This window comes from Gadus morhua, chromosome 20, assembly GCF_902167405.1.
Source record: "Gadus morhua chromosome 20, gadMor3.0, whole genome shotgun sequence".
Classification (NCBI taxonomy): domain Eukaryota; kingdom Metazoa; phylum Chordata; class Actinopteri; order Gadiformes; family Gadidae; genus Gadus; species Gadus morhua.
Window position 1 is genome coordinate 9,051,023 of NC_044067.1, and position 27,500 is coordinate 9,078,522.

A 27,500-nucleotide genomic window follows, 5' to 3' on the forward strand; every position below is an offset into this window, starting at 1 on the left:
CAAATAATCACCAACAGACTATTATTTATTTAATGATTTGGCAGGTGATTTTATCCACAACAGCTTTCAGTGAATCTTTATATAAAGTTAAATTAATGGTAGGCCTTCATTCGTCTTCCATTCAAGACTGCTATTTCAAGTTAGCTCCAGTCGAAATTTGGTCAAATACACACTTCTTGCATCGATGGCAGACGTCCCCCAGACATGTTTTGCTGGATGGAAGTCTGATGAAGGGCTTTGGTTCCGCTTGTCTAATGTAACACAACACGCATTCATGTATATTTTATTGACGCTGTATATCACAAGGATTTCTGTCAGCTCATTTGAAGCATCTTTCATACTATGTTTGAAATCAAAAAGTGTAGTAGTTGGATATCCTTATTTAAACTTTCTTTTATATCTCCTTTGCTGGCCTGTAATTCAGCTGCTCTGACAGCCACATCTCCTGGATTAATATTGTTGGTATATATCATTTTAACACCTTCTTACATACTTAATACTCCTTGCAGATACACTAACTACTTGTTATTAGTATTATTCTTCAGAATATGAACAGATTAAAACTTACTGCTTGTCCTTAGTATTATTCCTCAGAATATGAACAGATTATTCTTAATACTCCTTCTTGCTATTATTTCTCAGAATGTGAACAGATTTCACTTACTAGTTGTCCTTAGTATTATTCTTCAGAATGTGAACAGGTTTACACTTACTAGTTGCCCTTAGTATTATTCTTCAGAATGTGAACAGGTTTACACCTACTACATGTTTTCTGTATTTTGCCTCAGAAGGTGAACAGGTTACCACTCACTCCTTGTCCTTAGTATTGATCCTCAGAAAGTGACCAGGTGGTCCCAGGTGTGTCTGATAACCCTAACGTACTGACGGGTCTGTCGTGTGGCAGCAATGAACATCAACGTGGGCGTGCGCAGCGCAGCCGCACTATTGGACCAGTTCTACGAGAAACGGAGGCTGCTGGTCGTCTCAGCGCCGACCGCGTCCAATCACTACTACCGCTTCCAGATGACCAACCTCCAGGTGGTACAACACACACACACACTCATGGACACACACACTCACACACCAACAAATGCAAACGCTCATGCACCGACCGCACGTACAGACATACACACACCCATGCACACACACACACACACACAGACATACACACACACACACACACATTCAGGGAGAAGACAGACGTTGGGTCGATTTGTATTATAAATATGTATATGAGTAATAGGCATCGATTTGGTGAGCCAGTGTCTATCCGCGGGGGCATGACCGTTCCCCTGCCGTCATCTGGATTGAGATAAATGATGGAGAGAGAGAAGGAGACGGAGCCCGAGGAACAGAAAATGTCATGGAAATAACGAGTCTGACAAGGCTGCATCAGGAGTTGGATGTCTTCCTCCTGACAGACTGAACGCCTGACCTTTGAAAGTCATTGTTTATTTTCAAACACTGAAATATAACAGACCACAGCGGGCCTGATTAGAATTTAGCCAACCCACCACGCACCAGGGGCGGTATGGACTTGTTGGAGTGGTTTATGTTTGTTTTGTGTCTAAGATACTAAAGTGTGTGTGTGTGTGTGTGTGTGTGTGTGTGTGTGTGTGTGTGTGTGTGTGTGTCTGTGTGTGTGTGTGTGTGTGTGTGTGTGTGTGTGTGTGTGTGTGTGTGTGTGTGTGTGTGTGTGTGAACAGCCAGCCCAGTGTGGTCTGGACCTCCGACATGTGACCGTGGTAGAGCTGGTGGGGAACTATCCGGCCCAGATCGGTCGGATTCGACACAGGATCCTCTCCCCAGGACTGGCCCTGCAGCTCAGGTGACTCCCTCTGTTACTCCTTACCTCCCCCCTATCTCCCACCCTAACTTCCTCCCTGAAACCCTCCCTATCTAGCTATCAATCTCCCTCCCTGTCTCTCTACCTCCCTCCCTCCCTCCCTACCTACCCAGCTCCCTCCCCTATCTCTCTACCTCAGTCCCTCCCTCCCTCTCTACCTCCCTCCCTCCCTCCCTCCCTCCCTCCCTCCCTCCCTCCCTCCCTCCCTCCCTCCCTCCCTCCCTCCCTCCCTATCTCACTACCTCCCTCCCTCCCTCCCTCCCTCCCTACCTCCCTCCCTCCCTCCCTCCCTCCCTCCCTCCCTCCCTCCCTCCCTCCCTCCCTCCCTCCCTGTCTCTCTACCTCCCTCCCTCCCTCCCTACCTACCTAGCTCCCTCCCCTATCTCTCTACCTCACTCCCTCTCTCCCTATCTCTCTACCTCCCTATCTCTCTACCTCCCTCCCTCCCTATCTCTCTACCTAGCTCTCTCCCTATCGCTCTACCTCCCTCTCTCCCTCCCTCCCTCCCTCCCTCCCTCCCTCCCTCCCTCCCTCCCTATCTCTTTACCTCCCTCCCTCCCTCCCTCCCTCCCTCCCTCCCTCCCTCCCTTCCTCCCTGTCTCTATACCTCACTCCCTCCCTATCTCTCTACCTCCCTCCCTCCCTCCCTCCCTATCTCTCTACCTAGCTCCCTCCCTATATCTCTACCTCCCTCCCTCCCTCTCTACCTCCCTCCCTCCCTATCTCTACCTAGCTCCCTCCCTATCTCTCTACCTCCCTACCTCCCTCCCTCTCTACCTCCCTACCTCCCTCCCTCCCTCCCTCCCTATCTCTACCTAGCTCCCTCCCTATCTCTCTACCTCCCTCCCTCCCTCCCTCTCTACCTCCCTACCTCCCTCCCTCCCTCCCTCCCTATCTCTCTACCTAGCTCTCTCCCTACCGCTGGCCTTTTTTCCGTAATTGTATTATTTCTGTCTCTTGCATACCAGATGCAATCTGAAAAGATCAGCTCTCCCTCCATCCCTCCTTACCTCCCTACACATTTCTCCTTCTGCCTCCGTACCTAACTCCCTCCCTCCCACCCTGCCTCCTTTTATACTCCCCTATATCCACCCCTACCTCCATGCCGCCCTCCCCCCCCCCCCCCCCCTCCCCTCTCCCTCCCCCCTCCCCCCAGCCCCACACTGAGCTGATGTGTGGTTGTGGTTCCTCTCCCCCAGGCTGCTGCTGCAGCTCTCTCAGAGGACGTTCAGCATGGTGCTGCTGGACAAGCAGGGACTGGACAAGATGCGCTACACCTTCCCCATCACCGCCGCCGAGATCTTCACCACCATCGACACCTTCCCCCTGCGCAAGGAGGAGGAGCTGCTGCAGCAGGAGGCCGGCCAGAACTGTCAGGCCTAAAGCCCGCCCGGTCCGTCAGTGGATTGCGCGTCGCAACCGCCACGCCGCAGTGGTTATTTTTATATTGATGCTGTCGGTTAAGGTCCAGAGTTGTCCAGAGAGAGAGGAAGCAAAACCACAAGAACAACCCACAGAAATGTCCCCTCCCTCCATTGAGAAGTCCCTGCACCTGTGGTTATTAGGCAAGATGGTTTCCCTCGGCCAATCAGGTGAGAGATGCCGTGATTAGTCAGAAACGAGCCGGGAGCTGTCTGAAAAGTTCATTGGCTAATACAGAGGCCGGCAACTCGAAACAGAGTATTTCCTCACTAATAGCCGAGAGATAGCTTTAGCATTTATAACAAATAATAAACACACTAAGATGATTGCTCTAAAATCTTTCCTACAGCACCTTTAACAGAAAGATATTTGTCTAAGGTGCTTCAATCGTCAGTCTGAACGGATTTGTGTGCGTACAAAACATGCAAGTGTGGTAGTATGTTAATGTGTGTTCGTCTGTGTGTGTGTGTGCTGGCATTCAATATTAATAAATGCCATTTCAAGAGTTGGGTCAACCGAAAGGGTTTTTCTAAATCTCAAAAATCGATGATTTGTGGGATTCATTACAATCATATTGATTTTCTGTTCCGTCGGTCTGTATTTTATCATTCATTATTTTCCATTATCGAATCATTTATTTGATACACGAACACGAATGGCAAAATATCTTTAGCTGCCTTATATTTATGTTTCATTGTTTTTTTTAAGCCATGTACGCAGTTTTCAAATACAAAATATGGGCATATGTACAAGACAGTTATGCTGGTGTATCTGCATGCTGTGTCAATGTACCCAAACCTAATTAAACATGTCTCTTCAGACCAACAGGTGTTCTGTGTTTACTGCCTGTAGTTTCAGGTAGGAGAAATTCCCAAGTGCACGTGCCGTTCTGGCTCTGAAAACGCCTGCTTCAGGGAAAAATGCTTGTTCAGAAGAAGAAAAGAGCGATACCATCCATGTGGATTCATTCTCACCACAAAACGCAGTTATTCAGGAAACGTATTTTACAACTGGAAATACAAATGACCAAAAATGAACGCAAAAGAAACCAGACAAAAAAACAGACCAGTGAAGATAATGTGCTCTTTATTTAAAAATATTCTGGCAACACGATTCAGACACAATGGGGGCAGTCCTATAGATCGATACGGGCTGCCCTGATAACAAGGTGGCCCGTACTGGCGGACACAAACAGAACACAGAGACTAGTACATGCTCTACGCTTTAGGGGTTCTGCAGCATTGTGCTCTCGTCTACAGTAGGACTGTACATTGAACGCCACGGGTTGTTGATGTCTTTTGTCTGTTTGCACATGTTTCCGTCCTCCGATCCGTGATTGGCCAGGTTTAAACAAGGACGCCGTGAGGGGTGTGTGTGTTGCTGTGTTTGTGTGTTCGGTGCGAAGGGTGGTGGGGTGTTTGGGTGGTGGGGTGTTTGGGGGGGTGTTCGGACTCAAACACAGGTGATTCACCAGGGTGGTTGAGATTCAGTGGCAGTCCCCCCCCCCCCCAAAACCGGTGGGACAAATCGATGACTAATTATATTCCCACCCTCTCAAACACACACACACGCGCGCACACACGCCCCTCAACCTCAAGCAGAGGAGACCGAGGACGTCGTGCTGACTCACTCGCTCTCTGATCACAGTCTCCAGGCGGAAATTCTTTTTGGACTGTGAACACACACACACACGTCACTCGTGTTCACACTGACACGCTCGCCCCGCTGACGCACACACCCCTATGTGTGTGTGTGTGTGTGTGTGTGTGTGTGTGTGTGTCTTCTGTTTATTAGTTTTGCTCGGGTGTGACCACAGCCTCACTTCCTTTACGTTTGACCTTCGCTTTTCATTCATGACGCTGATACAGTGTCATGTGAACTGCTGAAACCAACGCCATCTCTCTCTCTCTCTCTCTCTCTCTCTCTCTCTCTCTCTCTCTCTCTCTCTCTCTCTCGCTCTCTCTCTCTCTCTCTCGCTCTCTCTCTCTCTCTCTCGCTCTCTCTCTCTCTCTCTTAAAAAACCTGTTTGCCCCGAGGCGTCCCATCCCAGCGTCCGTGTGCTTCGATGTGTGTTCTCCCAACACTGGGGGCGCCTTGCCCCATCGCCCACGCATGAATGTACACGTTTACACAACGACACATGCAACAATTGGAAGGGAGAACTTGTTGTGCATTCATTGATCGTAGCGCCGACCAGGAGCCACGGAGGGGGGGGGGGGAGGCTACTGGAGCAGGGAGGCGTGGGTGACCATGTGCTTATCGTTCACTAGCATGTGTGTGTGTGTGTGTTAAAGTACAGTGCCTGTGTTGGTTCTCTAACATACGGTCGTTTATATACAGCAGTGCTTGGTCGTGAAGAGGGGCTCCGGCGGGTCTCAGGGGGTGTAAGGCATGACTGTGGTGGTTGGAGATGTGCTGCCAGGGGTACTGGGAGGCAGATGGGGCAACAGGAAGGAGGTGGCGGTGGTGGGGGGCGGCGGTGATGTCGTCGAGAGAGCAACGCTCTGCAGCAGTCTCATTTGGTTGGTGGTGGTCGTGGTGGTTGTTGTTGTTGTTGATGCTTCATCTTTGAGTCAATGATTGTTTACATGGCCTTCTGTTGGCCTTCTCTCTCTCTCTCTCTCTCTCTCTCTCTCTCTCTCTCTCTCCCTTCTCTCTCGTCCCAAATTCACACCACTTTTCTATCCTTCTCTCCCCATCCCCCTCGTTCTCTCACCCCACTCTCCCTCATCCAGCAGCTCTTAGTCTTTCTCTCACCCCCACTCTCTCAGTCTGTCTCCCTATCTCACCGCCTCTCTCTCTCTCTCACCCCTCCTCTCCCTCTCCATCATCCCCCATCCCTCTCTCAATCACCCCCCCCCCCCTTTCTCTCTCCCTAGAGAGAGACTGTGGTGATTATCCCTCTCATCCCTTGTCCCCCCCCCCTCCCTCCCTCTCTCTCCCCCCCCTCCCCCTCCCTCCCCCTCCTCCCTCACGTGTCGTGGTGGCGCCCCATGCTAGAGCGCAGCATCAGAGTGCACTCCTGGGGGATCTCCGGGTTCTCCATCATGCGCTGCCACAGCTGCTGCTCCTCTCCCGAGGAGTCCATCCAGTCCACCTCGTTCCCGTAGCTGAGGCCTGGTGGGGGGTTGGAGGGGGGGGGGGGGGGGAGAGGGGGGAGGAGAGGGGGTGAGGTACAGAGTGTTCCGTTTGTTCTGCTGGTCTTCTGGTTTTTTAATCAAACCAGATTGCCTCAAGGAAAGACATAATACTTTGAGGAGTCTTCCTGGAACTATGAGACTGTGTCCTGGACTGACCTCACCTCACCTCTTTGGGAGGGGGGTGACTAACATGTTTACAATGCTCTGACACGCTGTAGCTGTTGCCAGTCCGGGGTAATGTTTCCTTGCCAACACGTACTGTAGGTACACAAACGCACACACTGACAACCCACCTGCCATGCACGCAAACGCACACACACACGCACGCGGGCACGCACACGCGCACACGCAGACGGCACGATGCCAACGCATAGACATATACAAACCCTGACAACACCCAAACACATATACATACACATACACACACATACTCACACACACACAAACCAAAATACCAAACTCCACAAACACACACAGTGCCAACCCCTACACACACACACACACACACACACACACACACACACACACACACACACACACACACACACACACACACACACACACACACACACACACACACACACACACACACACACACACACGGAGCACCCACCAGTGCCGGCCCCCAGCCGGACTCCTCCCAGGAAGACGTTGCTGGCCAGGGCCTCCTTGTCCCAGACGGTGAGCTCCAGACACACGTTCTCCAGGTCGCCGGGCTGCAGGCCGCAGTAGGTGAAGGTGTGGTTCCAGCGCGGGCTCACCGTGCGCCGCTCCACCGCCGTCTTGTGCTTGGTGGACTTGTTGCTGTCCGGCAGGAGGTATCTGGAGAGAGAGAGACGTTGTATATATAGATTGTATGCATACCGTTTTTTGGGCGTTTCTTGTACGAAGAGTATATTATGATCCCGATTCGAGGAAAAAAAAAAAGATTGTATTGTAAATGATGGCTACATTTTTCTAGAGTTAAGATGAATTGATATCACCAGCTTGTACAAAAGACTTAATCAACAGGCATAATACAAAGGACTTGGATTACAAGGGAGCCAGAAAAACGAAACTCTTGAGTGTTTGAGACAAACATTCAGTCAAGTGTATTCAAACACTATTTTCTCCATTCCAAATCAATCGGCTGCTCCGATATGTGTTGAAATGTAATGCATAATAAATGAAGGCTAACCACATAGAACAGAGCACTCAATTATCAGTTGAAAGGTAACACCCCCAGCATTGAGTTTTTCTGTCTCCCCTGTAATCCAAGCCTTTTGGATTATGCCTTTAATGGTGCCGTCATCATAAGCCTAGTACAAATGTGTACAATTGTTCAGGGATTTTGATCCTTATATCAATGGCAGTAAATCCCAGTTTTGAGCGTCTGCTTTAATGCGATAATCCTAAAAGCTAAATATTTCCCCTGAACCCCCTTTTTTTGTTATTCGTCTTGAGGCCCCATTCACACTCAATCCAAAAACCCACTTAAACTGCAACAACACTGTCTTTTGTCTTTAGTTGGAAAGGTTACAACCGACATTTGTTCCCGGACCAACTGACTCTGCAGTAGTTGTGGGAATTTATCGTCTCCCGCGCGGCTCGGCAGTGATGCAAACAGGCCTCCCGGGTGGACCCGTGGGAGAGCTAACAAAAACCGTTAACATTTTGCTCTGGCTTTCACGCAGCTTGGTACTGTTTATACGACCCCTGTTTTACCACTCCTTCCTGACGTGGAAAGTGACACATCAGAACCAAACCCAAAGCCGTAATCTTCTAAAGCCAACGGGAACAGGTCGACTACTTCAGAAGGTTTTCCCGCCTTTAAAAACGTGAGTATATACCTGCTCTTTTTAGTGATAACGGGGTATCATCTGGTGAAAGCCAGGTAGTATAACAGACACTGGCGGTTAAATGAACAGCCCTTTCCCCTCAGGGTGTGTTTATAGGAAGCTTTATAGCTTCCCATAGACGCTCCCTTTGTGCGGTGCTTCTGCTGACAGGGGGTGCGATGGAGATGGACTGAGCGAGGGTCTCACCCCTTGACGAAGGGGTCCGAGGTGCCCCCAGACTTGACGGCCGTGAGGTTCTTTGCTTCCTTGACCAGAAGCTCCACCATGCCCCCTTTGGGAAGCATGAAGCGACTGGTCTTGTTGCCTTTCAAGAAGCTCTTCTTGTTCACTGAGGAGGGAAGAGCGATAAGGAATGAACCGGGAGAAGGAACACGATGGGAGCACTTTACAATAAGGGAACATTAATGAACTGATCATCAACGTTAGTAATTGCAATGATAGGCATTATCCAGCAGTTAATTAACAGATAACTAACTAGTAATCATCTACTAGTTGTGTTCATTGTTACTAATGGTGTTCATGTTAACTTAGGAAATGGTTTTCACGTTAACTAAGGTATTCAATTATACATGAATTAATAAGGTACATAAATATTGATAGTACTTATAGAGATTATATTTGTTTGGCATATGTGTGGGAGGCTGAAGTTAGCTTCCTGAGACCATGCTGATCTTTGTAGGTCACAATCTATTTCTCTCGGCAGATCAGTTTGTGCCGAATTTGGAAACAATGAGGAAAGTGTACAAATCGACTGAGGAATCGAAACCATTTCATATGAAATGACCAAATAATGATGTTAAAACAGCCACTGTGCACAGATGACTTTTCTCAGAGGACAAGACGTTTCTGCTCTACTTCAAACCGGATTTGGCGAGAGCGATGACAGCAAGAGATTCACTTAGTTGTCTAATCTGATTGGTTTGAATCTCTTTAGCGTATAGCCGCGGCCCTGCGTGGAACTCAATCGATCCCCAGCCAAGGCCACACTGACAGGCTGATGGCATGCATTTAAAACCACTCTGAGCTGGAGGGTTTGTGAATGACTGTGGACCAGGTCCGGAGGTAGTGACAGGTTCTTACTGTGAACCTGGTCTGGGGGCAGTGAGAGGGTCTTACTGTGAACCTGGTCTGGGGGCAGTGAGAGGGTCTTACTGTGAACCAGGTCCGGAGGTAGTGAGAGGGTCTTACCTTGAACCTGGTCCAGAGGGAGAGTGAGGTTCTTCTCAGCTGGGATGTACTTCAGAACCACAGTGAGTTCTCCTTTGTACTGCATCGAGGAGTCAATACTGTTGTCCACCTACACACAGATTAACCACATTCAACCAATGGCCACCGTGTGTGTGTATCTGTGTGCATGAGTGTATACATATTTAGTTTTATGTGTGTTCATGAACATATGTTACATATAATAGACGTGTGTCTGTGTGTGTGTGTGTGAGAAGGAGAGAAATAGACAGAGATTGTGTTCGAGAAAGAGCGTGTTTGTGAGTAGGAGCGAGTGAGTGTGCGTGTGTGCCTGCATTTGTTTGCGGGCGTGCATGTGTGTGTGTTTGTGTGTGAGAGAGAAAGAGTCAGTGTGTGCGTACGTGCCTGCACTTGTGTGCGTGTCTGTCTGTCTGTCTGTCTATCTGTCTGTCTGTCTGTTTGTGCGTGCGTGTGTTTTACTGTGTGTGTGTGTGTGTGTGTGTGTGTGTGTGTGTGTGCGTGCGTGCGTGCGTGCGTGCGTGCGTGCGTGCGTGCGTGCGTGCGTGCGTGCGTGCGTGCGTGCGTGCGTGTGTGTGTGTGTGCGTGTGTGTGTGTGCGTGTGTCCCTACCTTGGGCTGCAGCGCGTACCACTCCTCTATATTGGAGTCAAACTCCCAGGAGTCGAAGGTGAGCTCCACCTCTCCCAGGAAGCTGTTGTGTCTGAAGCGGTCGTGGTGCCACACAGACAGCTGCAGTGTGCGCGTCTCCAGCTGGGAGTGGCTGATGGTGTACTGCGGTAAAGCGCCACACAACCACAGAGTCACCATTGAAAGCCTTGACCAATAGAGATCCGTCGTTTACTCCTCGTTACGTCCCTTAAGGGTTATTCAGGTGTGCACTAAGTATCGGAAAAATGATGTTTGCTGAAATCCAATCTCACGCAATTTCACTCTATCGATTTTTTGTCCCCTCGCTCTGTTTCCTTTAAAGTTTCCATTCAAAGTTGAAGGCTTGAGAAGCCCTCAACCTTAAATGGCTCTTCCTATGTTCTCTCCTGGCTATGTAGCCTAACGTGTTACCAAAAACATCCCAATGTCATTAGGGCAAACATGCAACTGAATGAGGCTGAATTGTTTCAGACTCCGACGAAGTACGGGCTACACAGACAGCGATATTAACACACTTTTTGACAAGATATTCGGGATTTGTGTCATTGATACATCCTTCTGTGATATTGTGTTGCTAGTGCCCGTAAAAATAAGTCTTAATTAAAAGGCCAACATCTGGTGATTGCCAACATTTCTACCTCCAACCTCACACATTCACACACACAGAGAGATACACATAGACACACACAGACACAGACGTACACAAACACACACATACACACACACACACACACGCGTGTGTGTGTGTATGTGTGTGTTTTTATGTTTTACGCACACACACACACACACACACACACACACACACACACACACAGGAACACTCTCACCCTCAGGTTCTCGTTGAACACTGGGTTGGTGGAGTTGGACTTGATGCCCGTCTTCCTCTTGCTCTGGCGGGACTTGTCCGGCAGCAGGTAGGTCTTGACGTACCTGCAGAACCCAGCAGCAGAGCTCCGGACTCTGGGCATATTTTATGCATGTAGATGTGTGTGTTCGTTCATGACTTTGAGGGAATGCTTTCAATGTGTGTGTGTGCGTGTGAATAAATATACATAACACATTTGTGTGTGTGTGTGTGTGTGTGTGTGTGTGTGTGTGTGTGTGTGTGTGTGTGTGTGTGTGTGTGTGTGTGTGTGTGTGTGTGTGTGTGTGTGTGTGTGTGTGTGTGTGTGTTCCATCCACATTGCCCCTAGTATGTGTCACTGCATCTGGGTATGTTCATGTGTTCTAGGTCATGCATTCAAATTCATGCTTTCGAATGTGTGTGTTTATATATGTGTGTTTGTGTGTGTGTGTGTGTGTGTGTGTGTGTGTCTTTGTGTGTATGTGTGTGTGTGTGTGTGTGTGTGTGTGTGTGTGTGTGTGTGTGTGTGTGTGTGTGTGTGTGTGTGTGTCGTCCATCCACCCTGCCCCGAGTGTATGCGTGTGAGTCTCTGGGTCTGTTAGTGGTATGGTTCTTTCTTTGGCTCTCTCAAATGCATGTGCGTTTGAGGTCATGCATTTAAATATGTGTCTGTATATATTTTTATATATATATATATATATATATATGCGTGTGTGTTCAGCGTGTGTGTCTATGCATATCATTACCATCGCCCCCAGTGTATTTGTGTGTCTGTGTCAAAGTCTGGTAATATCTGTGAGGGCATGCAACTAAGTGCATGCCTGTGTACATGCACATGCGCGTGTGCACGCTTGTGTGCCAGTGTGCACGTGTTTGTGTGTCAGGTCAGCACTCACGCGTCCGTGCGCTGCCTCTTCTCGTCCCCGGTGGCGAGGTTCTGGCACTCTTTCACCAGCACGTTGAGAGCGCCGGTCTTGAAGCTGTAGCTGATCTTCAACAGTATCTCCCCACTCACCCGGGCGTTACCATAGTCACCGGTCTCACTGTACATGCTCATCATGCTGTTTATGCTGCTCTGTTGAGGGAGGAACACACAACAACAGAAAATGACATGGAGCCGGGTGGGCGTTAGCACAACACACGCGTAGGGACAAGAGGATGAGCTATTAGACACGACAGACGAGAGGAGACGCTGAAGCTAACGAGGGAGAAGGACCAAAGATGTGAGGTGTGAGGAAGAGGGCAATCAGGGAGAGGCAGAAGAGAAAAAAACGAAGGGGAAATTGACCAGAGAGAAAAGACCTCGAGAAATAAAAAGGATAGAAGAGAAGAAGGAGGGAAACGAAATGAGAGTCCACCGAATCCATTTTAATTTGGGTGTGCAGAGGAGTGCTCTAATGCCTTCAGAACAGATAAGATCTGGGATAGTCGATTGAAGAGGCTTTAGATGCAGAGACTACAATCCATTCTGGCCCAACACTTCTTGGATTTATGTTCACACCTGCCTCTTAAAAAAGAAGGAATCTTAAAGCAATCTTAAAGCTCATCATCATCCAATAATCCCCACTCTTCTGACTTCCACCAACCTTAAAATAATTGTTGAATTAATTAACTTAAAACCAAATGAATTAATAAAAATTGGCGGATGTGAGTGGCGCTATCCTGGCTACCCGCTATCATTAAGTCAACCTTTTCCAGAGGAAGTCTCAATTAAGGGCTATCAGCCTGATATGCTGAACCTTTGTGGGAACGCATAGATCAAGCAGGCACGTGTCCAACAGACACACATGAACGTGCACGCATGCACATGCACATGCACATGCACACACGCAATACTGCCAGTATAAATAACGCAGACAGGGGACGGTGTATTTACGAGTACACCTGCAGGCGGTCCGGATAATAACTTGTGACTGTGGCTGTGTGTTCCTGCTGCATTCAAACTGGCAAGCATCCGCACGCTGAAGGCTGACACATACACAAAAACACGGAGAGACTTACAGTCTCGGCGTCTGAGTCAGGGACATTGAGGTAGCCCCACCTCCTCTCTGAGCAAGGGGTGGAGGACTGGCGGAGCGAAGCGAGGGAGAGAAAAGGCAGAGGAGAGAGACAGAGCAGGTTGTAGCGACAATGACAGATCAGGAACCCGGAGTGGAAGAAAACCACCGAGAGGAACGGAGGCAGAAACATCCTCGTCCCCCGTTACAGCGCCGGCCCAAAGGGGCCACATCATGCAGGGTTGCCATGGCGATTATCGGGTGGAGAGAGGGACATTACACATCAGCTGTAATCAATTATCACGTTAACAAGGACACCGAGGACACAGAATAGAGGCAGGCAAACATTAACCACGGACCGACGGGCTAGGGTATATATTATCAGGATATATTTATGTGCTTCGTATGTTTGAATAGTCTCATTATTCTTATCGATTAGTATATTTCTTTTTTGGTGCTTAAATTAAAGTGGAGGAGGGACATTATGATCTGGGGTGTTTTTATGTTAAATGTATAAATGGCACTATCATTACAACTGATACTACTACCACTACTACTACTACTGCTACTAACATTAACAATCATTGTAATAAGTGTATTGACTAGATCATTAGCGGTTGGCCCTGTGGACACAGGTATTGCTTGGCCAAAGCCACATTAGCATTAAGCTTCTGTAAAGAAGACAAATGTTGAAACATCCGTGGAGTTGAACTAGAAGATGCCATAGGTTTCTTATGCATGCCTTCTTAGCTTTAGGGTGCAAGTATAACAAGTAAGCATAAGAAGCAATAGTTTTCTTAGGCATGCTTTTTGAGCCTCAGGTAGTAAGTATAACAAGTAATTAAAAGAAGCAACAGGGTTCTATTATGCTGTTTTAGCTTTAGGTCGTAGAGTAAAGTAAATAAAGGTAGTTAGAAGGATGGGAACGGGTTTCTTAAGCATGCTGGCTTAGCTTAAAGTAAGAAAATGAGAAAGTAAAAAGTAAGTTAGTCAGTAAATACGTAAGCACGTAAGTAAGTATGTAAATAAGTAAAATAGGGTTCAATAGGTTTCTTAAGCATGCTGTCTTAGCTAAAGTTAGCAGCTACTAACTGCTGTTTTAACTTTGTGTGTTAATGACACAACAGTCCTTTTCAAGCCCTCAGCTTACACCTTGTGTTTACACAAAGTCAATAGATTTAAACTAGCTATTGTCATGGCACGTCAGACTTTCGGCCCCCACAATATGCATGTGTGTCTATTTGGTTGTGTGTGTGTTGGTGTGCTTGTGAATAAGCCTGCGTATGAGCACATGTGTGTTTAGTGCTCCAGGACAAGGGTTAGCATGTGGTGTTACCGTGGACACTGCGTTGCTGAGGCGTCGGCTGACCCCTTTGCCTGCAGACACCAACACATCAATGTCTTCCTCCTCAGCGTCGTCCGAAAACTCCTGCGGAGCAAAGCATGGGGTTCAGAGGGCGGCCGGAGGCCTGGGAGGCTCTCAGAAGGCTCTGGTAAACAGTGAGTCAGAGGGGGCGTTTGTTGACCCTTCCACATTAATTCAAAGGGACATGTTTGGACAGAGTGACCTAATGTCATTACTCTCTCGTCCCACGCGACAACACAAAATAAAATTAAACATCAATTAAAAAAGGCGCCGTGCCTCGATGAGAAGCTGCACTGATACGACCGCTCTTTTGTTCCGGTCTCTGCTCAGATTGCATGCACAGCTTTGAGCAACACACTGATGTAAGTTAACCCTTGGGGTACACAAGGAGACAGGAAAACCCTGAGCATGGCCGTTCCAGACAGCCCATATGAGTCTGCTTTTGAATGCAGCCCTGAGGTGAAGTGAGGACGTAAGTGAAGCCTGATTTATCGTCTCACGCTAACGTTATACACCCTGACATGGACGTGGACGTGTGAACAGCATGAGGTGCTGATTAACCCCGCCCGGTCTGTCCCTCTTCCTCTCGGTTGGTCCTGTTGTCCCTGCCACCCTTTATGTATTTCTCTATCTCTGACTCTCACTCTCTCCATCTTTGTCCATCTCTCTCTTTCTCCTTCCCTCTGTCTCTCTTTATCTGTCTCTTCCTCCATCTCTCTCCTGCTTTCTGTGTCTCTTTATCAGTCTTTCATTCTCCATCCCTCTCCTGCTTTCTGTGTCTCTTTATCAGTCACTCATTCTCCATCTCTCTCCTTTTCTCTGTGTGTCTCTCTCACTGTCTCTCTCTCTCCTCTCTCTCCATCCCTCTGCGTCTCTCAGTGTCTCTGTGGAAGACACCACCTCATAGCACAGGCGATGACCGCGGTGTACTAAAAGGGTTACCTCGCAGGGAGGAGAGATGCGTGTGGTGTTGGTGGTTGTTGTGGAGATGGCGGTGTGTGTGTGTGTGTGTGTGTGTGTGTGTGTGGATGATGATGATGGAGGCAGACAGAGAGATTGGAGGGGGTCTCACCGATCCGTTGAGGCCAGGGATGGAGCGGCTTTGGAGGCTGAAGCCGTCATCGCTGGCTTCCAATCCAGGAACTGACAGGTCCAGCTCTGAGCGACTATGGTCTGTCCAAAGGAGATGAAGAAGACAAACTTTCACTTAAAAAATACTAACTTTATTATTTATTTAGTTTTAAACTATTTTGACTTAATGTGGCGGGACAGTTCACTCCTGAAGCCACAGAGGAAAATAGATGAAAAACATTTATGAAATAGTGATGGAAAATAAATAACATTAACCAAAAGTGTATCTTAAGAACCACTGCTCACTCACTGCATTTCTTTTTTAAATGTGTAATAATGCGCTACAGCTACATCAGATTTAACAGATGAATCCAAATGGAAATACAGTTTACATTTACATTATTCATGCTTAAAAAAACGTGAGCTGAGATCGTATCGCATTTCCCTCGCAGGAGTAATAAAGACCTATCTCATCTTATCACTTTAATGACGCAGATCCTATAACTGTATCCGTGTATAACTTTATTGAGGGAGACATCTCTCCTCACCCTCTCTGTTGAAGAGTCCCACCCCGCGGTGAAGCGCTGACACCTTTCATCCCACTCTCCTGCTCTCTCCAAAACTACCGTTTGACTGTGACAGCCCCTTTGTTATGTAAGCTGTATAACGGTGTTTGAGATTAGTGTATGGGCTGCTCTCACACACACACTTGTGTGCCTTGAGGCATGAAAAGGTGTGCCATGAAATTGTGCATATTACATAATACGCATAATTTTATCAAAGATAATTAATATAATTGGTGCTATATATGGGTTGGTTTATAATTGAGTAATGCCCCACATATTTAACAAATAATGCAATGGCTTTCCTATTATGTATGAACCTGTATCCATGGGATACCATTATTGACAGTCTGCAGCAGTCTGCGAAAATACTGTGAAAATGATAAATTACCGTGTGTATAATATCCTGGTTATAATGTTACATTTTTCTAAATCATTCAGATTGGTGTGCCTTGAATCTCTTTGGGTCGTTATCAGCTAAGCTAAGTCACAGATACAGTGATCAATGAAACCTCTAAATGACTAGTCTCACTAATCTGACTTTAGATAAAAAATCTCAAGTGACGGCAGACAAGCTCAGATCAGGGTGAATGGGGCATTTCACTTTCCTTCGCTTCCGATTTGTTTCTGTATTTGGATCTGTAAGTGCACAATAGAAAACACTTCAGAAAGCTTCATCCACTCGCACCAATGAGGTGTGTTCGTTTGAATATTTGGAATGAACAGGAAATAGGCCTTCTGGCCGAGGCTCCTGGGCCATCTCTCTACCGGAAGTTTGTCTATGACGTGGAAGCCCGTCGCGGGTCCTGGATGACAAAATGCCTGAATAGTGAACAGTTGAAGTAAAGAAAATACCGGAAGAGCCGGAGGCCCGCGACACAGCGATGGTGGGCGGGGCCGACTCGCCCCTTGGATGGCCAATGGGGAGCTTCTCCAACACATTGTCAGCGGACTGGAAACTGGCAACGCTTTCAGCACCATCCGGCTGAGACACACACACACACACACACACACACACACACACACACACACACACACACACACACACACATTTACAGCAGTTAAGCGCATGTGAATCAGCAGTGTTGATGCCACAGCCTTTGCGTAGCTGCCAATGCTAATTCGGACATGAACTCGAACTTGAAAGTAGTTCATCGTGCATGTGGAATGAGTGTTGTTTGTTGCACTTCTGTGTGTGTGTTTGTTTGTCTGTGTAATTTCCTGTGTGTATGTCTGTGGGTTTGCGTGCATGTATGTGTGGGTGCGTGCATGTCTTTGTGCTAGCATGCATGTCTGTGTGTTTTTGTTCGTTAATGTGTGTTATGCACGCGTTCTTGTGTGTTTACATGCGTGTCTGTGTGTTTGCATGCATGACGTTTGTGTGCGTGCATGCGTGTAAGTCTATGAATGTGTCTCTGTGTGTATGCATGTGTGCGTATCTGCGGGTCTCAATGTATTTGTGTTTGCTCACCCTGAATCTGTGGCTGTCTCCGGGTAGAGACGACTGGTCCGAGGGGGTGACGGGGCGCAGGTTGTTGGGCACCACCGCCCTCCCCGAGTGCTCCAGGGCCAGGCTGCTGCCCCTAGAGGACACAGAAGGTAGTGCTCAGGGAACACACACCAGCAGGCTCCACTGAATATGTGTACCCTTCCAAAACAAACACAGAGTCGTCGTAAATCAACCCAAGAGCGCTTTAGACAAACCGGATGCAGCAATCATCTCACTGATTGTCGTCCGGTATTGTAGTGTGAAGTCCCCGGGTGGCCGTTAACATCCTGTGGACCTTTGCTATAAATGTCCTCAGTACGAATCTGCCACCGATAAACCAGTACCGGCCTTGTTGATCAAATATTCACAGTTTGATCTGCATACAATTCCCCCTGGAGATCCGGCTCGCTGGTTCATGTTTGATGTTTGTGGTTCTTCATTCAGCCCCGCTGCCCACTGCTTCCCATTCAGTATTTGCTCATTTGATCTCATGTGTTTTGCTAGCGGTGCTGTGCACACTTTGTTTCTCTTCTTGGAAAACACGTCATCCAGCATAAATAAAGGGCTGGCTATTTGTTTGACTGACCATTATTTATTTTGGATGCGGCTAAAAGGGATTTTAACCATTAGATGATTGTGTGTGTGTGTGTGTGTGTGTGTGTGTGTGTGTGTGTGTGTGTGTGTGTGTGTGTGTGTGTGTGTGTGTGTGTGTGTGTGTGTGTGTGTGTGTGTGTGTGTGTGGATACCTGCGTGAGCGCGGGGCGGGGTCAGACTGTACACTCTGCACACTGTGAACGTCCTCGTCAAGCAGCGAATGAAGACTCCCCGCTTTCACTTTGTTTCCATGCTTTTTCTTGTCCAGCCTCAACCTACATGCACACACACACACACACACACACACACACACACACACACACACACACACACACACACACACACACACACACACACGCAACCAAGCAAGCACGCACGCACACAGGCACGCACACAATACATACACACAAGGGATCAGCAACTTGATTGAGACCTTTGTATCGGCTGACAGTGTAAAGCCTCTGATTTGCGTCCAGTAAACTGTTTGCGACTCTGGTGTTCATCAAAGAGGCTCTGTGTGTCCCATGACAGTGCTTTGTTGGTATGTGGTGATCCTTCAGATTGGTACTTTAAAAGGGAGATCCAATAACAAGCGTGGTTGATCTGTTGAATATAGTCTTATTCAAAACAGTATACAGGCTCTGTGGACAAAATAAAAATCAATAGAGAGCACAGTCATGCATAATTGAAAGCACAGGCTCTGCTTGTCTTTTGTTTTCTATGTATAATTCTATGTATAAAGGGTAGGGGATTGCAAAGGATTTCAGTCATTCACCGAAACCTAGAAAAACAATTTTTGTTGTGTTTTCTGTGGAGTTCTGTCATGTATCAATGAATATACTGTGTGTGTGTATGTACTTCTGTGTATTTGTCTGTATGTGTGTGTGTGTGTGTGTGTGTGTGTGTGTGTGCGTGCGTGCGTGCGTGCGTGCGTGCGTGCGTGCGTGCGTGCGTGCGTGCGTGTATTAGTAATGGTAAAAAGTTGAATGCCACTTTACCCTTTTCTCTTGGCGCCATCCAGGAGGGAGTGTATGGAGCTTTTGGCGGACTTGGGGGTCTTGGACCTCTCAGGCTGAATGGGAACCTGGTTCTCTTGGGTGGCGACTCTCTCTGGAGACTTGTCCTTTGTGGCTAGAGAACCAAAGCGTTAACATAGTAGATGTAGCAAGTAGGAGTATGTTGTTTAGTAAACAGCTTAAAAAACATACTTGTATCAATCCAGCCATCTATCCATCTACCATTCATATGTCCATTCATGAGTCCCATCCATCCATCAATCTCAACCAGCCATCGCCTGACATGGTTGACCTCTGGGGAAAACAGGCAATATTTCTGGGGCTACGGTAGAGACAGGTAATAGATAATGAATCCTGGCAAAGACTTCCTCTTCCGTGCATCGGTCATTGTTTTCAATATTTTTTCAAGCTGTTTCAGTTCCAGAAGTCATTTCAGCTAATCTCTATCAACAGATATCAATTGCTAATTAAGCGAAATAAAACATGATTGGTCAATACTACTCAAGCCTATAAACGTCCTACAGGTTCTGGAGTCATATGGAGTTATGTATTGCCTGGATATGTGTCTATCCATTGCCCCGATATCAATCTATCATCCATCCATCATCCATTCATTCCCTATCCATCAATCCATCCATTTATCCAGCCACAATCCATCTGACTATCCATTCAGTTAACCATCCCTCACACCTATCTCTCTCACTCTCCCTCTCTCTCTGTCTATTGCTCGCTCTCTCGCACCACACACACACGCGCGCACGCACACACACACACACACACACACACACACACACACACACACACACACACACACACACACACACACACACACACACACACACACACACACACACACACACACACACACACACACAACCACACAGACACGAACAACCAGCCACACACACACGCAGGTAGTGCAAATCGGATCCAACGAGAATCAATCCCCAGTCTCTGGAGCTCCACCGCGCCACAACAAATAACCGTCCTCGTAATGCAAATCAGTTCAGGGTCACCGGCTGCATGTAGCTCGGTGAATTAGCCGTCGTTGACGGCGGATTAGTGGTTGGGCTCACCGGAGGGGCTGCTCAGGATGGTCTGTTTGATCATATCGCCGAGCACCGTGCGCCGCTCAAAGCGCTTGGATCTCTCCTCGTGGAACCATTCCCCGGTCACCACCTTCAGCTCCCTGCACAGCGAACACACACACCATCAAACGCCTGGCCTCCCGACCCCCTCCCCCCCCCCCCCGCTCTGGGCTGGGCCAGCCCCAGAGATTTAAAAGGGCCGCCCATGGTCTGGGCGATCACACCATCGCACCCGCCTCTCCTGGAATCTCTTTCAGCCATATTGTTTGTTATAATGACGTTTTGTGTTGTGTAGTAGTAGAGCATTTTTTTTTTTTGCAAAAAAAATACATTTTGCACAGTATTCGTATGGCGACTCAAATGTTGTTTTGGTCAAGAGTTTTCAGAAACTGTTCTGACGTTATGAAGATTAATTCCAAAATACGAAAGACGAAAGCTCAATTGCTAATGTTTACATTCCCGGAAAGAGTGCGCTCGTGCTAAATGATCTTCAGAATTGGTAAAACAAAGTCATTTTGAAATGATGATATTGCAAAGGGATGTTTAGGTGTGGCCAGGAGAGACAGTTACGATGGTTTGATCACCCAGACCGTCACGGTCATTAAGTAGCCCGGGATGTATTGAGTTTGGTCGTTCCGTTCTGCATCACACTTACATGATCTTGGCACAGACGTTGCACTTCCACTGACGGCCTTTGGGAGACGTGACCCGACACTGGTTGCAGACGCGCAGTTGGCAGTCCTCACAGAGGTCCCCCCGGTCGAAGATGAGGCCCAGGGTCCGCAGGCAGCGGGCGCACTCCCGCTCCCCCCCTGCCTCCTGGGGGGGGCGGGAACCCCGCATTTTGATCTCCATCAACTCATTCTTCAACCTCCTGAAAGAGAGAGAGAGAGAGAGAGAGAGAGAGAGAGAGAGAGAGAGAGAGAGAGAGAGAGAGAGAGAGAGAGAGAGAGAGAGAGAGAGAGGGGGGGGGGGGAGAGAGAGAAAGAGAGAGAGAGAGAGGGGGGGGGGAGCAACAGAGAGAGAGAGAGAGAGAGAGAGAGAGAGAGAGAGAGAGAAAGAGAGAGAGAGAGAGAGAGAGAGAGAGAGAGAGAGAGAGAGAGAGAGAAAGAGAGAGAGAGAGAGAGAGAGAGAGAGAGAGAGAGAGAGAGAGAGAGAGAGAGAGAGAGAGAGAGAGAGAGAGAGAGAGAAAGGGGAGAGAGGGAATAGAGGGAGAGGGAGAGAGAGGGGAGAGAGAGAGAGGGGAGAGAGAGAAAGAGAGAGAGAATGTCAAGGGAAGTACAGGGTGCCACAGGAAGATAAGGTTTGTTGTGGATACTCACCGTATCCTCTTCTCCTCTTGTTTCCTCAACTTCTCGTCCTTCTGCAACACCCTCAGGATCATGTTCCTCTCGTCCTCCAGCAGGAAGCACAGGTTCAGGTCTTCCTCCGTCTTCTCCATTGGTCGGTTGGGTTAGAAGCAGCCAATCAAATCAAACGTGGTGTTTTGGAGGCAAAGCTCACTCGGGGGCCGGGGTGGGGGGGAGGGCGGCCAGTCGGGGGCTACATGACCCTACGATGGGACGCAGGCTTGTTCTGTGATCATCTGGGTTGTTCTCCGGCCTATGGACATGGTTCAGACTCCGCCCAGCAGGTCCTTCCCGGCCGGGCACCCCTGCGACGCAGAGTGCTTTTCTAGCAGCCAAAGGAAATGACACCCGCCAAACTGCAATCACACCCGTCTCCACAGGAAACCTGAACAAAGCAGAGACATCGCCACTCGACTTTAGTGGATACGACGAAACATGGCCAGAGACACAGAGGAACTGAGCTACTGGGTTATTCTTGCTATTCTCGATGTGGTTCTTGCTTCCAGGCTGTGTATCCCACACAGCGAGTGGTCGAATGTTAATTAAGGCCTTCGACGGGAAGATTACCAAAAGGAACAACCTTTGGTAATTGGTCGCCGTTTGACAGCAACACTGCACTGTCTGTCAGTGTTTGCCAATTAGTGTTTGAGACTCCAGAATCTGCATGCCTAATTATATATATATATATATATATATATATATATATATATATATATATATAAAACATTATTCAGGCTTCATTTAATCTGCAATACCTCACTGTGAGAGTTATTTAAACCCAGTATACATGAGAACTATTGCTGCCAATTTCATGCCTCGAGAGGTACTGATTAACGATGGATTTTAATGCTATTCTACACAAAGAGACCCTGCACAAATGTGTGACAGAAGGTGACTGAAAAAGTGTATAAAACGTCAGTTAATTGATTAAATCGTGTGTCCGGTTTCGTAGGGGATCTCCTATGTCCTTTTTCCATCAAAAAGATAATGCGCTTTAAAATTATGCGCATCAAAAGTTAGTGCGACATATGTGATGGAAAAAGGGTTATATCGCTCTAACGCCGATTTTGTCGCACTAAGTTAATTCGCTCTGCAGAGGTGGTTTTGGGAAAGTTCTAGCGACATAAAAGTAATGGAAAACGGCTGAAGCGATATAGAATGTCGCGCATGCGCATTGTTGATGGAAAATCATCTAGCGGGTAATAATCATTCTGTCGATGGAAAACCGTTTAGGCGCTTCTTATGTCGCTACAAATTAATTTGCTTTAAGAGTTAATTCGCTTGAAAATCTGATGGAAAAAGGACTCTAGTCAAGGTTCTCGGTTTGATTCCCAACCCTGGACTGAGACAAGGTCCACCAGTCCACCTCTAGCCACGTTCAAGATGTTTTAGCCCTACTTGCAAGGGGGAGAAAAGCATCTTGTGAATGGTTGCATTTGTAGAATTTTTGGAGATCCATATAAAGAGAGTGTGTTCATGTGGAAGCATGCTCTGAAGACGATGATGATTTGCCCTATTTACCTCCCTGAAGGAGAATTGAATGAAAGAGAGTGAGATTCATCTTGCTCATTTGATCACTTCTTGTGTTGACCTGCACAGCGTGTCGGTGTGGTTAATAAGGCAATTATTATTCAGGATTTCAAGTGCATGTGGTTGGTTTTCAAGGGCCTGAACCGAAAAGGGTAAATTATTATATGATAATGTAGCCACAGGAAAACAAACGAGGAAAGCAGGAGAGTATCAAGGTGATGTTGGAGAGGGGATAGAGTGGAGGATTCGCTAACTGGAAGGGAGATGAATAATAATTAGAACGGCGGGAATTAAGTATTACGGTTGGATTCATCCGTGCTAAGCATGAAGGGGCTCAGGGAAAAATGGGTGGCAAGAGAGAGATATCGAGAGGGAGATATTAAGAGAGAAAGATAGAGAGAGTGAGAGAGCGCGAGCAAACAGGATTGATAAACAGAGTGAGCGAAGGAAAGGGAGCAATTATAGTAGTAATCAGATTGATGCGTTGCAGCCGAGGGTGAACACTCGGGTGATTTCGAGGCGCACGTGGCCCTCCGCGGTCGCCTGATTGATTTGGTTATTCTAAATGAATCCAGTGCATTATTTAGTGAGGCAGGTGATGGATTTGCTTCTTTAATTACTGTCAACGTGCTCTGTATCCAAGCGACGCAGACTCCTTTTAATTCGCCTTGCCACGATAATCCCTTCCACGGGGCCCTTTACCTTGATGAGGAGCGCCACACACCTTGTCAAAACCACGGGTGGAAGGGCATAACAAAAGAAAACAACACAAATGAAATGAGAAGAGATGGAAGGAGAAAGGCAAAGTGCTGGAAGGGAAGAGGACGGCCAAAACTGGGTCTCTCTTTATACCTTGTTCATTACTGTCCTGTTACTCGTGTCTCTCATCTCGCTCTCTCTCCCTCACCCTCTCCCTTTGGCTATATTGTTCTCTCTTCCACTCGCTCGCTCTCGCTCTCACTAGCTCTGTCTGTCTCTTTTCTCGCCGTCTCGCAGTGTCACTCTCCCTATCTCTTTCTCTCTCTCTCTCTCTCTCTCTCTCTGCCTCTCGCTTTCGCTATCTCACTTGCTCTCCCTCACTTAAATATATATATATGTCTTTGTATATATATTCCTCTCTCATTATCACTAGATCTCTCCCTATCTCTTTCTCTCTCTCTCTCTCTCTCTCTCTCTCTCTCTCTCTCCCCCTCCCTCACAATATATATCTCCCTTACTCTCTCTCACTACATCGCCCTCTCTCCCTGCTTTCACTCTTGCTATTGGACCCTCTCAGCCTCTTGAAGCTCAAACCCATTTTCAATTAGCAAGGGACACACTGAGACATCAATAATTAGCATTTTTAGCGGTGCCAAATCAGAATAATAACACACTAATTCCAAGCGAGGCAGTGGTTTCAATTATGTGAATCAAGCAAAGCTTTACACACTTTGCACCTCCGCTCTCCTCTGATGTTGGCCATGATTATAAGAGTGAATTCACACGTTCACGACACTGATAAGAGGATTGCCTTCCTTCCTTACTGTTTTTACAAAAAACCCCCATGGAGAGCAGACTAGACCGAGTAAAGGACTGTTTTATCGAGTAAAGGTTCACCACAGTCTATATTATACATTAGATCCATCACATCAAAGGGTTGTAACATCGCTTGCTCAAAAATAAGACTACAAATAAGGGGCTCAAATATTTTTCAATTTCCTTAATTTATATATATATTTATTTATATATTATTAACTAATTTAATAATGTTGATTAATATATTTTTCCACAAATACGGGCATAAGATAAAAACACAATGCTGTGTTATCCAATATCCTCAACCATTTTATATTGTCCCAGCTGCACAGCGATGCCACAACAGTGGTGTGACGACACTGTTTATTAACGTGCGCCACCATGGGTGAACGGTAAGCTAATATTGATCCAAGATGGCATCAGGCAGCGCGTCGCTGTGCCGCGCCATAGTGCCACGCCATAGTGTGATACAGCGAGCGGCCTTGCGTTTCTCCCAAGTGTCACGGTGTTGCCAGCTGACCCTCCCTAAGCACACACACTGCGCACATTCCCGCCTTTCCCCTTGCCTTGAGTAAACAAAACATGGAGTTCCTAACAGAAACTGCCGTGCATACACTCTGACGCACACAAAAACAAGGTCCAGCTGAACCAGGGACACCGCTGTTGGAATACGCTGAAGGCAAACCATATTCCTTGGTAGTTCTAAATATCATGCCGTTTCAGCAGTTTTTCAGAGTAGTATATTTAGTACCATATGTCTAAAAAGTAGGTTACTTTCGTTCCGCCCAGTTTCTTTCTTCTTCTCTCTCTGCCCCCATTACTCCGTCTCCCTCTTCCACTCTCTCCGCGAACCCCGTCCCTTCCACTTCCTGCTGCCCTCTCTCCCCTCTCTCTCCCCCCTCTCCCCCCTCTCTCCCAGAGCTGCCATAACCTCATTATTTCTCAGACAAGAGCAGCACAGGCCACTTCACAGACCGTCAAGACACCTCGCTGCTCGGTGTCCAACTGTCTCCTCGCCCCGAGAACACGTCCTCCCCATGTTCTCCCCGCCTGAGGAACACGTTCTCCCCACCCAGGAGATCCTGTTCCCCTACCAGGAGAACGTCTTCCCCAATCAGGAGAATTTGTTCTCCTTTGGTCATGGCTTACACAGCCCTCCTCCATGCTCATAAACTAGCTGGGAGCCAGACAGGGGCAGTCCCCGCTCATTAATAAACCATACATAGCATCCTCCATCTAGCGCTTCCTCCACCTCCTCCTAATCCTCCTCGTTCTCTTCATCCTCTCTCTCTCTCTCTCTCTCTCTCTCTCTCTCTCTCTCTCTCTCTCTCTCTCTCTCTCTCTCTCTCTTTCTCTCTCTCTCTCTCTCTCTCTCTCTCTCTCTCTCTCTCTTTCTCTCTCTCTCTCTCTCTCTCTCTCTCTCTCTCTCTAGTCTGCCCCAATCATTCCAAGCCTCCAGGGCCTGGTATACCTCAGTTCCTCGTGTCTGTGCGATGTCTTCGGCTGAACCCAGGAAGGACCCAGACGTCTGTGCTTCTGCGCTTCCCTTCCTATGTTAATCGCACCGTCAGTTGTTGTGGTGGGGTTGTGTTCTTCTTGCACAAAGTTACACCATCTTTCCCCGGGGCCAGCCCTCCTCTAGCCTTCTTTGGCGGTGCCACAATAACTCAACCCAAGGAAATATCTTTACCCATACGATTCTAGCAGATCTACAGAAGATAAAATGTTGTTATATCTGGTGGGTTTTTGGTATATTGTTGTATTTTTTGTTGTTGTATACAACATCTTTTATGATCTAAAATGTTATGACCACCGCTGCCCTCTCCTGCACCCCCCCCTCCCTCCTTAAGCCCCAGGAGCCAAGGATGGGAATGCCCTAGAACAACGTGCAGTCAGTCCGCTTCAGTTTGGTTGGTCCCCTAAATCATTCATGCAGATGTACTTATTGTAAGTCCCTTTGGATAAAAGCGTCTTCTAAATGCCCGAAATGTAGTAAAAGAATCAATGGGAGGGGGCGGGGGGGGGATGTAAGCTCTTGTCAGACACAAGAAGGAGAGGGCAGCGACTGACAGAAAGTCAGCACTGGGCCGACCGCGAGATTGGCTTCATTGCACCTTCTTCACTCATTAGCCAGATCCTAATGGAGGCAGAGGGGGGGCTTTGACTTCTAACCAGACCGAGACACGTGACAGAATCATTTGTCTCATTGGCACACCGGGGGATCCAGCCAAATGAAAGAAGATGTCAACCAATTGCCTCTCAGCATTTATACCATGACATAATGAAATCACTTTGATTTTTTCGAGGAGAAGCAATACACGTCTGCAGTGTTTAACGTGTTTAAGGCACGTTAGGTCGTTGGTTTCAGACCGCCTGATAAGCGATTTGGATACGGCAAATAAATCCTGATTTGAATCAATAAAACCGAGCATGACTGATTCGCGCCATCTGTTTGTCAGACGTGCGATTGCTCATATTTGGTGTCCGCGTACACGGGGCATTGAAAAAAGAGAAGGTACAGACAAAGCAAAGACATTAAACGAAAAACCAGTGAATGCTTAATCTTTCCCACAAGGTAATGTTCAAATAGAATCACACTGTTATCCAAGCCTTGCATCTTAGTAAATGTAATCCCCTTCCAGCGATGGCATGTAGCGTTCTGGCCCCAGAAAGGCGTAGAGCGATAGCCAGATGCTCTCTGAGGCTGGAGGCCTCCTGGATAACATCTAACCTAATCTACCTACCGGTGGTTGGAGGAGTTACTGCAGAGATGCAGTGGCTGGGCTTCAACGGGGAACGTTGCGAGCGCATTCAGCGATACGTGACGGGTTCACCCATGTGAAAACTAGGCCTGCCTCTCTGCACTGAGCAGCCAAGGAGCTCTCTCGCTCTCTCTGTTTCCGTACTCTTTCCGCTCTGTGACGCACACACACACACACACACACACACACACACACACACACACACACACACACACAC

General features: G+C 47.6%; 2 protein-coding genes across 5 annotated transcripts in view; one reads left to right on the forward strand and one right to left on the reverse strand.

Moving 5' to 3' along the window:
• srpx (sushi-repeat containing protein X-linked) overlaps positions 1 to 4,093 on the forward strand; it is an 18,607-nt gene extending 14,514 nt beyond the window's left edge. For both annotated transcript variants that reach the window (XM_030343473.1, XM_030343474.1), the window contains 3 exons: positions 905 to 1,038; positions 1,707 to 1,828; positions 3,046 to 4,093. In XM_030343473.1, coding sequence (XP_030199333.1) covers positions 905 to 1,038; positions 1,707 to 1,828; positions 3,046 to 3,229 — 440 coding nt within the window. In that variant the 3' untranslated portion in view covers positions 3,230 to 4,093. The remainder of the gene's footprint in view (positions 1 to 904; positions 1,039 to 1,706; positions 1,829 to 3,045) is intronic.
• A 244-nt stretch (positions 4,094 to 4,337) lies between these two features.
• sytl5 (synaptotagmin-like 5) overlaps positions 4,338 to 27,500 on the reverse strand; it is a 30,842-nt gene continuing 7,679 nt past the window's right edge. For 2 of the 3 annotated variants that reach the window (XM_030343470.1, XM_030343471.1), the window contains exons 2-18: positions 21,450 to 21,861; positions 20,783 to 21,001; positions 20,116 to 20,228; positions 19,022 to 19,154; positions 18,176 to 18,298; positions 17,412 to 17,523; positions 16,796 to 16,925; positions 15,379 to 15,479; positions 14,277 to 14,369; positions 12,945 to 13,010; positions 11,840 to 12,018; positions 10,927 to 11,029; positions 10,061 to 10,222; positions 9,435 to 9,543; positions 8,433 to 8,574; positions 7,022 to 7,230; positions 4,338 to 6,385 (exon numbers count right to left, since the gene is read on the reverse strand). In XM_030343470.1, coding sequence (XP_030199330.1) covers positions 6,240 to 6,385; positions 7,022 to 7,230; positions 8,433 to 8,574; positions 9,435 to 9,543; positions 10,061 to 10,222; positions 10,927 to 11,029; positions 11,840 to 12,018; positions 12,945 to 13,010; positions 14,277 to 14,369; positions 15,379 to 15,479; positions 16,796 to 16,925; positions 17,412 to 17,523; positions 18,176 to 18,298; positions 19,022 to 19,154; positions 20,116 to 20,228; positions 20,783 to 21,001; positions 21,450 to 21,568 — 2,259 coding nt within the window. In that variant the 5' untranslated portion in view covers positions 21,569 to 21,861 and the 3' untranslated portion in view covers positions 4,338 to 6,239. The remainder of the gene's footprint in view (positions 6,386 to 7,021; positions 7,231 to 8,432; positions 8,575 to 9,434; positions 9,544 to 10,060; positions 10,223 to 10,926; positions 11,030 to 11,839; positions 12,019 to 12,944; positions 13,011 to 14,276; positions 14,370 to 15,378; positions 15,480 to 16,795; positions 16,926 to 17,411; positions 17,524 to 18,175; positions 18,299 to 19,021; positions 19,155 to 20,115; positions 20,229 to 20,782; positions 21,002 to 21,449; positions 21,862 to 27,500) is intronic. The other variant, XM_030343472.1, reaches the window with a different exon arrangement.